This window comes from Monodelphis domestica, chromosome 4, assembly GCF_027887165.1.
Source record: "Monodelphis domestica isolate mMonDom1 chromosome 4, mMonDom1.pri, whole genome shotgun sequence".
Classification (NCBI taxonomy): domain Eukaryota; kingdom Metazoa; phylum Chordata; class Mammalia; order Didelphimorphia; family Didelphidae; genus Monodelphis; species Monodelphis domestica.
This window is the reverse complement of record NC_077230.1, coordinates 389,710,434-389,724,457: the sequence shown is the minus strand read 5'-3', so window position 1 is coordinate 389,724,457 and position 14,024 is coordinate 389,710,434. Positions and strand designations below refer to the sequence as shown.

The window sequence follows — 14,024 nt, the reverse complement described above, 5'->3', positions numbered from 1 at the left end:
CAAAGGTCAACTGTTGAGCCAGGTCTTCTGACTCAGGGAGGAAGAGCTAGTTCAAGTAGGTAAGATCCCAGCTGGACAGTGTGCCCCTCCCTTCCCAGAAAGCTCAGGAGTTTGGAGATTCTGGGCAGAATCCTCTTCCATTACACAAACTCAGAGCAATAGCGTACTTGTCAAAGTTGCAGTACGGCTTGAATCTGTCCACCAGGATCTGCATCTTCTCCATCTCTCCAAAGGACAAATATGGGATAATTCGCAACAAGCCCTGAAGGACGCTGGGATTAGAGCGCACAAAAGTGCTATTAATCTGGTCTAGCAACATCACCAGCTGGTCCTTGTCACCTGTCAGGAGAAGGTTGCCCTGAAACAATAACCAAGAGGGAGTAGAAAAGAGATATCCTGTCAATGTTACAGGAAATATATATTTAACCCACCACTCTTCCCAGGCAGTCCAGTCCCACCAGAGCTTGACTGGCCCCCAGAAGTAGTAACCTTTAGTCCCCATTTCATATCCTGCAGAAGGCCCAGGAATGAAAAGAACCCTAAACTTTCTAAGCTGGAAGGGTCTTTAGAAGTCCCACAGTCTAATCTATACCTAAGTAGAAATTCCCCTGACAACACTCGCAAGCACTTTCTTAGATTTCCTGTGGCAGAGAACAGCCTATTTCATGTGAGAATGGCAATGTTTGTAAGAGAACAGTGGGACCAAACTGACATAGCACTTCTAAATTCTCCAACATTCTCATGGACCTGTTTGCAGTCCTCTAAGGGAAAACAGTCAAGGGAAATGTGGAATCCCTAAGGATTAACTGGGGACAGCTCCACAGATAGGAATGGAAAAACTTCAGGGAGATAAAGGAGAAACCTAGTGGCTTGCATTAAGCAAAGTGCCAGTTGGGGTTCTAAAGCCAAGGGACTTGGAGCTGATCTGAACCAGTTCAAGCAAGGCAGTGGTGTCAAGCTCAAATAGATCCCTGTGGTCAGCCTAATAACTTAGAAAACCACAAATGATCACTACCTATTTTGTAATGCATTTTATTTTAGTAAATGTTTCTTAAGGGCATTTTAATCTAGTTCAGGCAGGTAAGACAGACTTTGGAGTAGATTTTGCCTGAGCCTTGTGTCAAGTCACTACAACATGGGACACCACAGGCATTCAAACACCACCTGTGAGTTGACTGGGCCCTCCCCCACCCCTCACCTTGTCCTCACTCAGGGGCTCAGCATTTGACTCGTCCAAGATGATCTCCATGATACTGAGCACCTGCTCCGCCACAGCTGCCCCTCCACTATCTTTGCTCTCCTGCTCAGCCACCAGGGCCTGGGGAAGGAAGATTTAGTTGCTTTGAAGATAAAACCAGAAGGTGCTCCTTCCCACCATCAATCTCTCCTTACTGTACACCTCAATAGGCCCATTTACAGAATCTCAGAGTTGGAAATGATCACAAAGGCTATCTAATATAAATGGTACCACAATTAAAATCCCCTTCATAGTCCCCTTGACAAATGGCTAGTCTCTGCCTAAAGTTCTCTAATGAGGGGGACTCCACTACCTCCCTGAGGCAGCCCATTCTATGTTTAGACAGCTCTAATTGTTAGTACAGCTCTAATCTTACATAGAGCCTAAATATGCCTTTCTGCAACTTTCAATCTAGTCCTGCCCTTTGGGGCCAACTGGAACAAATCTAATCCTTCTTCCATACAACACTCCTTCAGATATTGGAAAATAGCTCTCATCTCTGTCCCCTATGAAATATTCTTTTCCTCAGGTCTATTTGCAGAGCTCTAATGAACAGGATGGGATGAGATGAGGAGGAAACGAATAGGACTAAGGGGAGGTGAGCTGGATTCCCAGATTCTTTCTGAAGCAGTAAGAAGGAAAGTAAAATCACATCTTGGTGATTATGTTTCTAGAAGTTAAAGCCAGCTTAAGTGTTAGGCTACACAGCTGGCTATCCTCATCTTGTCTTTGTGCAAATCCTGAAGAGAATAAACTGGCACTTGGTGCCAAAGGGAGGAGAAAGCCTTGTTCCTTCCATCTGAAGAGATAATACTGCAGAGCTGGAAGATGGACAGGGTTCATTCTAGGGAGCATTTAGAGATGCATTGAATGACCCAAGTCACAAAGTCAACCTAACAAATCCATTTAGGTTATTTCTTGCCAATTCACCCCCAGACACATGAAAGGTTATTGGAACAGGAGGGAATTTCTCCTTGGTCCCAAGTTAAGGTCTCTCTCTCCAGCTCCAGTTTCAAAGGCTTTATGTATATAATTATTCCCAGTCCAGCCACTTTACCAAGTTAAGAGTTCCCAGCATGACATTCAAAGTATTCATCTCAAGCTTGACCAGCTGCTGCCGATTCACCTTCACCTTCACACAGTAACTGAACAATTTAAGTAGTACCTGCCAAGAAAAACCAGGTAAGTTCTATAACTGAAAATGACAAAGGCCTAGGAAACTGGGGAGTCAAGTTGTGTGAGGCTGAACTGTTATTAGGAAGAAGTAGTGGCAAGTCAATGCTCAAAGTAAATATAAAATCCAAAAAATATGTGGAATCGATTTACTAAAGTACACTCAATATTATTTTGGCTAAAAAATAGAAAAGGTCAATGCCAAAAATTACACAAAAACAAACAGAAATAATAGAACCCAATAACCCAAAGTTCAATAAATTAAAAAAAAATTATCTAGGAAAGACAAAAAAATTATGGGAAAACTGGAAAGCAATCCAATATACCACAATAAGTTCAAATATATAATCTAAATATTAAAGACTATAATTCTTAAAAAAAACTAGAACGGATCATATATCTTTCATAGCTTTGGCTAAGGAATAAATTCTTAATCAAAAAAACAGATAAGAGTTGATTGCAAAAAAAAAATAAGATATGACAGAAATTGAAAAGCTTCTGCATAAACAAAATTAATGAAACTAGGAGATGAAAGAAAGCAATCAACTGGGGAGGGAAGGGAAGAGGAATTGCCAATATAAATCTGGAAATAGGCAATTAAGAGATATATATGACCAAAATCCATTCCCAAATAGATACAAAGTATAACACAAAGAGCTCGCATAAGATGTGCAAACCATTAACCACATGAAAGAATGTGCCAAATCACTAAGAGAAATGTAAATTACACAACTCTAAGGTTTCATTTCATATCCAGAAATATTGAGAAATGTAAGTGACAGAAAAACAAAACTTTTAAATAAATACAAATAAATAAATACAAACTTATTTTAATATTTAAAAAAAACAACAACAAAAAAATAGAAGCTTAATCACAGTTCCAAAGCTGAATCAAAGTGCCCAGACCCTATCAGTTCTCTCCCTTTTAGCTAAATATTCTCTAAGTGGTGGAGTTGAGGAGAAAGAGTGAGGAATTAGGAGGAAGAGATTAGTAGAATGGATGGGAAACCAAGCCAGACCCCTCTACTAAAAGGCTGGCTTCTCCATGGGTCAGGGGCATCCCCTCTATCCCAGCAGGCAATGCTAAGGGAACCCAATCATCAATGAACAGAACTCTTAGTTGCAACTGCTCTGAAAAATTTCTTTTATCAATTTCAACATGCTTCTGGAAATGATAAAACTCATGATGTATGGTATTTCCTAAATGATAGAGGGAGAAGCAAAGGGATCTAGAGAGAGGCATCAGTAACCATTATGAAATGTGAGGCAAAAATCTCTCTGTATTTTGTTCAGCCTTGTTGTAATATGTTACTTGTCATATCTCTGGAGGGTTCAAATGATGGAGAAAATGTAAGGCCCTTGGAATAAAACAAATGCTAATGGAAAAGTTGGAGAAATTCTTTAATAATAATCCTAGAGGGGGAAAAAAGGCTATATTACAAGATTCCTAAGAACCAGTTTAAGTACAATGATCAACTGGAGAAAAGACCAGTAAATATTCACTTCATAGCAGTAACCATAGGAAGACCAAGAAAAGAGTTATGTTGGTTCCTTAGTAATATATATTTTTCCTTATGCCTAAAAGGTATAGGTGAAACAAGGTAGAAAATATTTTGGAAAACTCCATAAATCCGCAGTCTATTTTCTGAGCTCTCCTTAGTGGAAAAAAGATTAGCGGCATTATGCTGCCCTCTGGAGCTAAGCTGAATTATTATCACATGCCACTTTTCAGAGTCAAAAGAATACCTCAGTTCTTATTCACTCACTCACCGTCAGAAGATGTCGGCCCTGTTTGAAATCCTTGATCCCTGCCAGTCTATTGAGCATGCAATCCAAGCCTCCACACTGGGCCATCACACCAGCCATCTTATATACCTCTTCTTCATCTTCTTCTTCATCTAAAGAGAGGAAACCCATGTAACGGTGAGGATGAGCAAGGGTTGTTGTGAGGATCAAATGAGATGATTATAAAGTGCACAACACAGTACAGGAACTTAGTAGGTACTTAATATTTGCTTGCTTCTTCCCTTGAACATTTTACCTGGTTCACCTTTATTACATTCACATTCTACAATATATTATAATGAATTTACTTCTTTATTCTTGACTACTCAATTAGACTGAAGGCACCTTGAGGGCAGGCACTGTTGTAATTTTTCAGTTTTGCATTGCTAGTGTCTTAGCACAGGCCATTGCACATTGTAGAAATTTACTAAATGCACTCCAAATTGGTGAGAAAAGAGATATCTTAATCAGTCAAGCAAGCATTTATTAAGCACCACTGCATGCCAGGCATTGTGCTAAGCACTGAGGCTACAAACAAAGACAAAGGACAGTCCTTGCCCTCAAGAAGCTCAGGGTCTAATGAGTAAACAAAACACAAAAAAAGTCTACAAACAAGAGATAAAAGGACATGCTGAGGAGAATCCACAAAGGAGAGGCACAAGCATTTATGGTGAAATAAGAAAGGCTTCTTCTCTCCAATAGCAAACAGAAATGAATGAGTGCTCACTGTTCATAAAAGCTCTCCAGAGAGATCTATCTCACACCATTTTGGGGATACACACAATTTTGGGACAGGATGGAACAAGATACAACAAGGCAAGTTTCTCCTGTGTCAGTGACCTCTACAAATTTTATGGGAAAGTCATTAAGGCAGAAGGGATGGACTCTCAGTAAGTGGAGACCCTGTTCTGTGACTGCAAACCTCAGATCACTTGGAATAAGAGTTTCCTAAGAAAATGATACCTGTGGTGGAGTCCAGGGACTCAATGAATTCCTCGGTGGCATCACCCAACAAGCCCCGCATGCGGTAGATGATCCTCATGGGTTCTCCCTGAGTAGAGAAAGTAGAAATACTTCATTCACTTCTGTGACAGGTTCACTTAAGACACCCTACTCTCATTCTCAATGGTGATTCCTGTTGGGCCTCTTAGCTCTAGGAGCAGTGATTAAGGATCATTTTTGCCTTGAGGCAAGCCCCTCCATTTTGTTGTGACAGTGAGTTAAAAGTCAAACACAGAATGCCACAATCATTATTACCCAGACACCAGTCTGAATCACCACAAAATATAAGTCCCTCTGACATGGTACTGTCCTCTAGGTATAATATGTAGAGAGATACAGGCATACCCCACATAATGGTGCCTTGAGTTATGTCATTTTACAATGTCATTAATACATTATGACCAAAACTCAACACCACTGGGGAGAAAGCAGATTCCCCGATATCTATACATTGGACGGTTACTGATGAACCAGGCTACTGCCTAAGCCTGAATATTAATTCCTTTGTAAATGCACTAAACATTAATTTTAGAGAATAGTCCATAGGAGTAATCCGTGAAAACCCATTCTATAGTTTCTTTATGGAACAAATGAATGTTAGGTGGGAAGTGGTATGTTTTGTACAGATAAAATATTGGGCTTGAAGCCAAGAAGACCTAACTAACACCAAATTCCATTTCTGGCACCTGTTAGTAGTGTAGTCATAGTCCCTTAACCTCTCGTAAGCCTCAGTTTCCTTATCTATAAAATGGGGTCGTGTGTGTGTGTGTGTGTGTGTGTGTGTGTGTGTGTGTGTGTGTGTGTGTGTGTGTAATACCTACCTAACAGAGTTGTTGAGGGGTGCATGAAAATATATGTATCTCTGTGTGTGTAGCTCTCTGCAAACTTTAAAATTCTATGTAAATAGCAATTATCACTATCCTCATGTATATATACATTATATACACACAGGTGTGTGGATAGATAGATAGATAGATAGATAGATAGATAGATAGATAGATGTGTGTATATGTATGAATGTGTGCCTGCAGTAAAATGGGAGTTTTTCAGTTTCACTTCTTACAATGAAATGCCATATCAAAAATCAGCTTCGGAGAGCAGCTGTTTCTGTAAGAAGTGATCTAGAGCATCCCTTAAAATTCTCCTTGCCCACCAATTCATTTCCTCCAGGGAGAGAGCAGACCCCTGAAGCAAAAGAAAGAACTACCCAAAGTAAGCATATGGATGGAGAGGCTAATTAGAAGAAAGAGCTTTACAATTAAAGACAAACCTTTGTAAGTAATCACAGACAGGAAAAAAAACCCGTTAAGTCCATCTGCTGCCTAAGGAGGTAATGGGGGCTCTACCCACAGTCTCATGACAGGGGTTTAACTCTTTAGCCTGTTCAGGCTAAAGCCCCTTTCCTGCTTAAGACTTGCAATGAACTTGAATTTGACTCAGACTTTCAGAAGTCAAAAGGCTTTCAGAGACAGCTTTGGAAATGAGCTAAGAAAGAACACCTGCCAAAAAACCCTATGAAGTAAAAAATGGACTGAGCAGTGCTTAACATCAAGCCCAAAGGAAGACCTCTGGGAGAGCTGCTCAAAGGTTTGCCATAGCTCAGCAATTAACATTGCAGGAATCCTAGAAAAACAGCAGATCAACACCCAAAAACCCAATGAGACAAGGGGAACAAGAACCTGCAGATTGGCAAAGACTTGAAAGGTCAAGGAACAAGACTAACAAAAACCAAAGTAAAGGAAAGCTACTCCCTAATGGTGACATATTCCACAATTTTGCTGTTTTCATCTCAGCCAAGGAGGCAAAACTTGAGTGCAAATGCCCAAAGGAACAGAGAGGAGAAAGAAACACAAGACAGAAGCAAGATGAAAGAAAGGGATGAGACAGGGAAAGAAATGTAGGGAAGAGAACTGAGTAAGGAGGAGAGAGGTAAGATGGCACGGAGATATTCTCATGTTGTTGAAAGCAAAAGGACAGAATTAAAGGGTCCCCCAAAAAGATCCAGGGTATTGCTCCCCTTCCCTCCCACCATCACAGGAAGTGCCTGTTAGGGATCTTGTAAAATGGGGGTACAATTAATTGCCTGACACAGTACAGTGTTCATGGGATTACAGATCAGTCACTGTCCCAGAAAATTCTGAGGATTAACTTTGTAAAAAGGTTTCAATATGAAGAGGACTGAGGCAGAAAGTGTGCACGGTCACAGGGCTCACTCTCATAGCCAGCCCAGGCTGGCCTTCCAAATCCTCACAGCTGCCATGCTAGAGAAGGCTTGTGCTTCATATCTCCAGTAAAGTCCCCTAATCTCCTGAAGCTCTTATATCTCCTCTAGTCTGCAGATAATTTTCTCAAAAGTAGGACAAGATGATTGGTTTCTTTCCCACCAACCCCAAGCTGGAGAAGTAGAGCTCTAAAAGTGCTGCCATAAGCTCCTTCTCTCAGAGCAGGTCCCTAGCCCCAGACCTGGGAGTAAGAAAGCAAGCACATACCTCATTGGTAGGGCACCAGACCTTCTTGTACACTTCTGCCACAGGAAGATCCAAGCTGATAATTTTATTGTTCACCAGGAGCTAAAAGAAAAGGTAAATGACTTACTACTCCTAATGACTTCAAAGTAAATCAGACACAGATAAGACTTATCCACTTATTCCACCATGGAGATCCCGAATAGGAAGCAAACAGGTTGTTTCTGCTAAGGGAACAATATTTTCACTTCAAGTCAAGCATCGAAAATGAGCAGGTCTCCTTCCTTAACAATCCTTTTACTATCTTTCTCCATCAAGCAATGTGATGACAGTCAGGCCAAAGAGGTCTTTTTCCCCATCAGAGACATAAACTCCATAACCAGGTACACCTCCATGGAGATGGAAGTACAGTATTTCTTAACCACTAGTGTGCAAATTTTTACTTGTATATAAAACTTTTCCTTATTTTTGAAAGCTATAAATTTTATAACTGCCCCCCTTCCTCTCCTGGTCCTATCTGTTGCACCATATGGGCCTATAGGCAAGGTTTTATAAAGTTCACCACTTGACAGCAAAGTTTAGGTTGGGGAACGCTAATAGAAAGCACTTAAATGGCTAAAATTTCCATAACTGGACAGCCCTGCCAGGATCCCCATTATTTACCTCCATTCCACTATCATCTTCCAGCAGGGCCACCAGATCACAGTCCTGGCAGATCTTGTTCTTAATGTCCCTCATAAGAGGCCCAATGCCTGGTTCATTGCTGCTATAAGGGTTGCCAGGCATACGCCCCTGTAAGAAATCTTCTTGCTGGGGATCCTTCTCCAGAGTCACAAAGAATTCAGTTACTTCATTCTCTTCCTAAGAACAAAGACAAAAGGGTCAAAAAAGACTAGAAGTCATCATGTATTGGTGTTCTAGCAAGCTGTCTTAGTCTCTGGACTACTGGGGGGTGGGGAGGGGGTGTTTCAACACAAGGAGCACCCTTACTGAATGGGTTACAACAAAAAATTTGGAGAAACAAGCCCTTAGTGGAGGAATAAAGACAACTGTCATGTGTGTTTGAAAGGAAACAACTGAAGATGATTGCTGACAGCTGCAGAGCTGCACCTTGGGGGGAAAAGGGCAAACTAGGGTTAGAAGTAGAGGGGACACAAGAAGGTAACAACCCTACATGTGAAAGGGGCTGTTCCAAGAAACTAGAATAGACTACCCAGAGAATTCCCCATATTCTTTATTTATGAGCTGGTCCAATGAGCCAGGGTCAGATCCTGTTGTGATCTTATATCCAGCCTTTTAGGCTAGAAGCCCCCTAAATTTCAAAAGAGGACTTCTATTAATACTAAAATTCCTCCTGTCCTAGTAAAATACACCTCACACCTAATGGCCCTTCCTTCAGAGAACTACTGCTAATGATAAGATTCTTTATTATTCCTGACCAACAGGAGCAGAACTTTGGATCATACTCGGGTTCATAGTGACTTCCTTAAGGCCTAGAAACATTCCTATACTTCCCCATCTTCATTGCCACTATACTTCATATTGGCATTCTCTCAAGCTAATAGTTCTCTCTTTTTTCCCTTCCCCAGTTGAACTCTTATAACAAGATGTCTATCCTTGTTGCCTCTGCTTCTTTACTTGCCATTACACAAAAACTTGATTCTTTGCAGCATATAACAACCTTGACCCTTCTCTCTGGATACTCAATATTCTACACTCTCTCTCTTCATGATCTCATTATATTCCATTGGTCCAACTAGCATCACTCTGAAGATGACTCCCAAATATATGGGCCCAGACCTCACCTCACTCTTGAGAGTCCCACAACTTCCAACTGCCCACTAATTTATCTCCACTGAATTCTCAATATGCTTCTATCTCAAACACAAGTCCTAAACAGAACTCATTCTCTTTTTCCCTCTACCCACCATTTCAGCTAACTGCCTGATTTCTGTTGTGGCTACCACTGTTATTCCAGTAACCTAATACATCCTTGATGCCATCTTCCTCATTTCACTCTCACTAATCCCCAATGATCAATCAGTCACCAGTCCTACCTCTGTAACATCTACTACACAAGAACCATAATTCAGGTATTCATCACCTCTCACCTAAAATATTACAACAGCTTTCTAATTATTCTTGCGGTACCCAATCCCACCCCCCACTAAATTCTTCCCACAGCTGCCAAACTGAATAAGTTTGGCATTTAAAGCCCTTTACAACTTGGTTTGTCATTCCCTCCCTCTTTTTGCCATGCCAAGCTACCTATTTCCTATACATAAGGCTTCTCTGAATCTCCCCTCAAATTTCTGCCTTTGCACAGATTCTCAATGTGTTTCTTCAACTCTATATCTACTAGAGCACCTAGTTCCATTTGGGCTTTATTCACATGTTACCTGCTCCAAGAAGCCTTTCCAGAGTCCTTTAGGAGTGAGTAACCCTGAGATTATTTTGCATTTATTTGGTACATATTCCACATTTATTTCCCTAGGTCTGTGCTTTCTCCCCAAAGAATGCCTTTTGGGAAGAAGGGATACTGTTTTGCTCTTCCCTTTATATACACAGTGCCTGGTGCTCAGGAAATATGAATTGAACTGACTGATGTACCCCAAGTTGGGGAAAATGCAAACACAAAGGTGAAGAAGAAAAAAGCAAACATGGGGACTCCTTCATACAAACTCCTCCAGGTCAGTTCTGCTTTCAAAACATACTGGGTGTCAAATCTAGCCTTAGACATTTGCTAGCTGTGTGTCACTGGGCAAGTCATTTAACCTCAATTGCCTCACAATACTTAATATTATTTCTAAGATGGAAAGTAAGGGTTTTAAAAGCAAAACAAAAGCAAAAACAAACTAGGTGGGGGCAGCTAAGTGGCTCAGTGGATAGAGACCCAGGTAGGGTCCTGCTAAAATCTGACCCTTGATATTTCCTAGCTATATGACCTGGTCAAGTTACTTTGCCTAGCCCTTTCTCCTCTTCTACCATGGAAGTAATACTTGGGATTGATTCTAAGATAGAAAATAAGGGTTTTTAAAAGTAAGCAAACAAAAACAAAAAACCCATAATGGGTGGAGGGATACTAGCAGATCAAGGTCATTAAAAGACACCTAGTATCTGTAACTAATAAGGGGTTGGGGAGGAAGTAATGCATTAATTAAGTCTCACATTACAGAGAACTTGTTCACATTAAAAGGAATAGGAGAAGAATGAATTTATTGCCATTTTATGCCATAGGATTCTAAGTAATAACTAAAATAGAACATAGTGAGGTTTTTCAGCAGCCACAAAATGCTTCCTCTAACTTCAACCTGCCACAGGCCCTTGTATGAGGCCTCCAATGAGCACCAGTTCACTTACAGGATAGATGATACTGCAGAGCCTCTCAAAGATGAAGACAGGAGTTCTGTAGTCATCCAGATTGTAGCGTTTGGCTGTTTCAATGCACACTGCCATGAAGGCCTTTGTTTCTGACTCTGTGCCTGCCAGAATCAAAAAGGACCAGTCAGTTTAGAAGGAGCTTTCACCTAGTCTCTTACAACATCCCAAGCCATCAAATCAAAGGGAATTGATCTGAGAAGTGGCCCAACTGTTACAACATAAGCAGAAAGGTTACTAGACCATACTTTATAGTTCCAAGATTACAAGAGGATAAGATTCTGGGTACCAGCAAAATTATGAACTTCAAATGAATGGAATCAGCTGACAAGGTCTCAAACTAGCTCAACAGAGGGTCCCAACTAGATTGATGAAAAAAACCCAATTCCAGGCTTGACAGCTTACAACCCTTAAGAGCTAGTCCTCTCTCCAAAAAGGAATTTCTCTCTTTGAGCTCTTGGGAACCAAAGATATATTCTGCTTGACTGAGTCAGGCTGATGATCTGACCCCTCAGACCTCACACAGTACTTTTGTTTTCTGCCTCTTAATGACCACATAATATGTATGATGGCCACCTGTGTTGATAACCTATCCCCCAACTAAGCTGCCAACTCCTTTAGGTCTAATATAAACTTGGCATCTTTTAATGTTTAGCAATAGTGCTCCAGAAGTGCAGGCCCAATGTGTTGTTTCTTCCATCTCTATGGAATTCAAGAGCTCTCATGCATAAGCATATGAGCCAACAAAGGAGGAAGGGACTCAGGCTCCAAGCCTCAGTGTATCTCTACCTGTGGTCATGTCCTCCAGCATCTCCAGCAGCATATCCTGGGTCTCATCAATCAGCTTGGTCCTCTGCACTACTAGCTTCCGCAGACACAGGTAGCCATTTAACACAGTGCCCACCAGGCGACTTTTGAAGTGACGCTTAATGGACTCCACTTCAACAAAGGAGGAAAGAAGACCTATAGGGACACAGGTGAAATTTGGAATGCTGGCCAACAAACTCAACATTTCAAAACCAATATCAAAAAGGAACTTAAGACCTTCAATCTGTTCTCATTGCAGGGGATAAAGGAAGGAATGGGAAGTCAAAAGCAGAACTCACAAAGATTGAAGCACTTTGGCTCCAAAAACATATTTCAGTTTCAACAACAAAGGATGCTCCATTAGAAGAGCTGGGCGCTTATACCTGTAAGGCTCTTGAGAGCATATCCCTGCTGTAAGTCAGTGCTCAGTGTAGCCTCTTCCAGGGCCAACAAACGGGCTATTTCCTAAAAAGGCCAACAGAAATGGTCAGTGTAACACCATAAATGTCACCACCTTCCCTGAGATCTATAGTGCCAACTCGGGACACTTGCACTAACACTTATGATTCAGCTTTTACTGATCCGAGATGAAGATTTACTTCTTCAGGTTACTATCCCCTCCAAGGTTCCTTCCAAGAACCTAGGGACAGGTAATGGATCTCTGAAATCAATGCTCTATCAAGATGCCAATTAAACAGTGATGATAGACAATGAGATTCTCTTAGCTTTTCAAGAAAAAGGGGAAAGCCTAGGAGAAGCCACAAATTCCAGCTCAAGACAGCTAATGTACAACACTGGAAGACATCAGTAGGACGGTCTAGATGACAAGTAAAGAAATCCTCAGCATTTTAGGGACTCACTCATAGCCATGTGTGGATGGGCCTTAGAAATCCTTTCTAAGGAAAGTAAGACCAAAAGCCCCAGAAAAGAAAAACAAACAAAACCAGGAATAGGAGAGCACCTAATTGGTCAGAGGTAGTCTCAGGTGCCTTAATGCAGAAGGCTACCACCTACTTCCCTGGGAGAAATGTCATTTTCTGACCTTGAGTAACACCTAGGAATTTAAGTGTCAGAGCTCAATAGAGCTGAAAGAAATCTGGAGGTCATTTTGTCTAACCTCTACAGATGAAACCAAATCCCAGGGAGGCAAAATAATTCATCTGAAAGATACCTTGGTGATAAGGTTGCCAACATAGGGCAGGACACCCCGAGCTGCCAGGTAGACCTTCCAGTGAGCTGGTTTGATTAACTTCTGGTAGAGAGCCAAGTACTCAGCTGCACACTCTCCAGCAATACTCAATTCGTCCAGGTAACTAGTAGAGGAACAGAAAGAAATAATTGGGCAACTGAAATTGGCCCAAAAATATAAGTAGAAATCAGATTAAGCAACCAATAGCCAAGTGCAATAATCACTGCACTGATATTCTAAAGAATTTAAAAACTCAGCAGGGCATACAATGTGTACCTCATCCCACTTGAGTCAATATAGGTTTCTCAGGGATTCCTTGGGAGCTAGGTAGCACAATAGATACCTGGAGTCAGGAGAACCAGCATTCAAATCTGGCCCCTTCCTAGTTATGTGAACCTGGACAAGTCACTTTAACCCTATTTGCCTACTCTCTGGCTGCTATTCTGTCTTAGACTGGATACTACAAGAGAAGATACGGGTTATATATATAAAAAAGAGAGAAGACCAGAGAAGCATGGGCTTTCATTGTCCCTGTCCAGCCCAGTGATACCTGGTGAGGAGGTCAAGGACCTGCTGTTTGCGGCTAGGAATGGTTGCGAGAGCTTCCACAATGGTGCAGGCTGCCTGACGAGCTGCCTGAGTTGCTGGCGTGAACAGCACCTGAGAGGACACAAGGAAAAGAGCATAACTAGACTTGGTTGTAGTTCTCACCTCCTTGGCTCTAGGTGGTTCCACTGCCCACTAGTTAATACTACCAACTACTTGGTCCCTCAGAGAAATCCTTTGGAAAGATTCTTTGGGAAAGAGAGAAACTGAAATTTACACAACAGTCGCAATACTCCAAAGAAAAAGGAAAGGAGGCTCAGGAGAAGGAATGAACTGGAAGCAGCTGGTTACATGTACTTCTTGCCTAGTAGAATCAAGTGGCCTTTTAAATAAGGTCTTTATAAATTAGTTTGCATGATGTTATGTAAGCTGCTTGAATTTG

At 41.4% G+C, this 14,024-nt stretch overlaps 1 protein-coding gene across 1 annotated transcript in view; it reads right to left on the bottom strand.

The window, feature by feature from the left end:
• Positions 1 to 14,024, bottom strand: part of UBR4 (ubiquitin protein ligase E3 component n-recognin 4) — a 162,006-nt gene that overhangs the window by 29,517 nt on the left and 118,465 nt on the right. Inside the window, exons 84-95 of the mRNA XM_056795687.1 lie at positions 13,587 to 13,696; positions 13,019 to 13,160; positions 12,231 to 12,312; positions 11,830 to 12,003; positions 11,023 to 11,144; positions 8,326 to 8,523; positions 7,687 to 7,767; positions 5,159 to 5,246; positions 4,181 to 4,308; positions 2,295 to 2,402; positions 1,199 to 1,318; positions 168 to 358 (exon numbers count right to left, since the gene is read on the bottom strand). Coding sequence (XP_056651665.1) covers positions 168 to 358; positions 1,199 to 1,318; positions 2,295 to 2,402; positions 4,181 to 4,308; positions 5,159 to 5,246; positions 7,687 to 7,767; positions 8,326 to 8,523; positions 11,023 to 11,144; positions 11,830 to 12,003; positions 12,231 to 12,312; positions 13,019 to 13,160; positions 13,587 to 13,696 — 1,544 coding nt within the window. The remainder of the gene's footprint in view (positions 1 to 167; positions 359 to 1,198; positions 1,319 to 2,294; positions 2,403 to 4,180; positions 4,309 to 5,158; positions 5,247 to 7,686; positions 7,768 to 8,325; positions 8,524 to 11,022; positions 11,145 to 11,829; positions 12,004 to 12,230; positions 12,313 to 13,018; positions 13,161 to 13,586; positions 13,697 to 14,024) is intronic.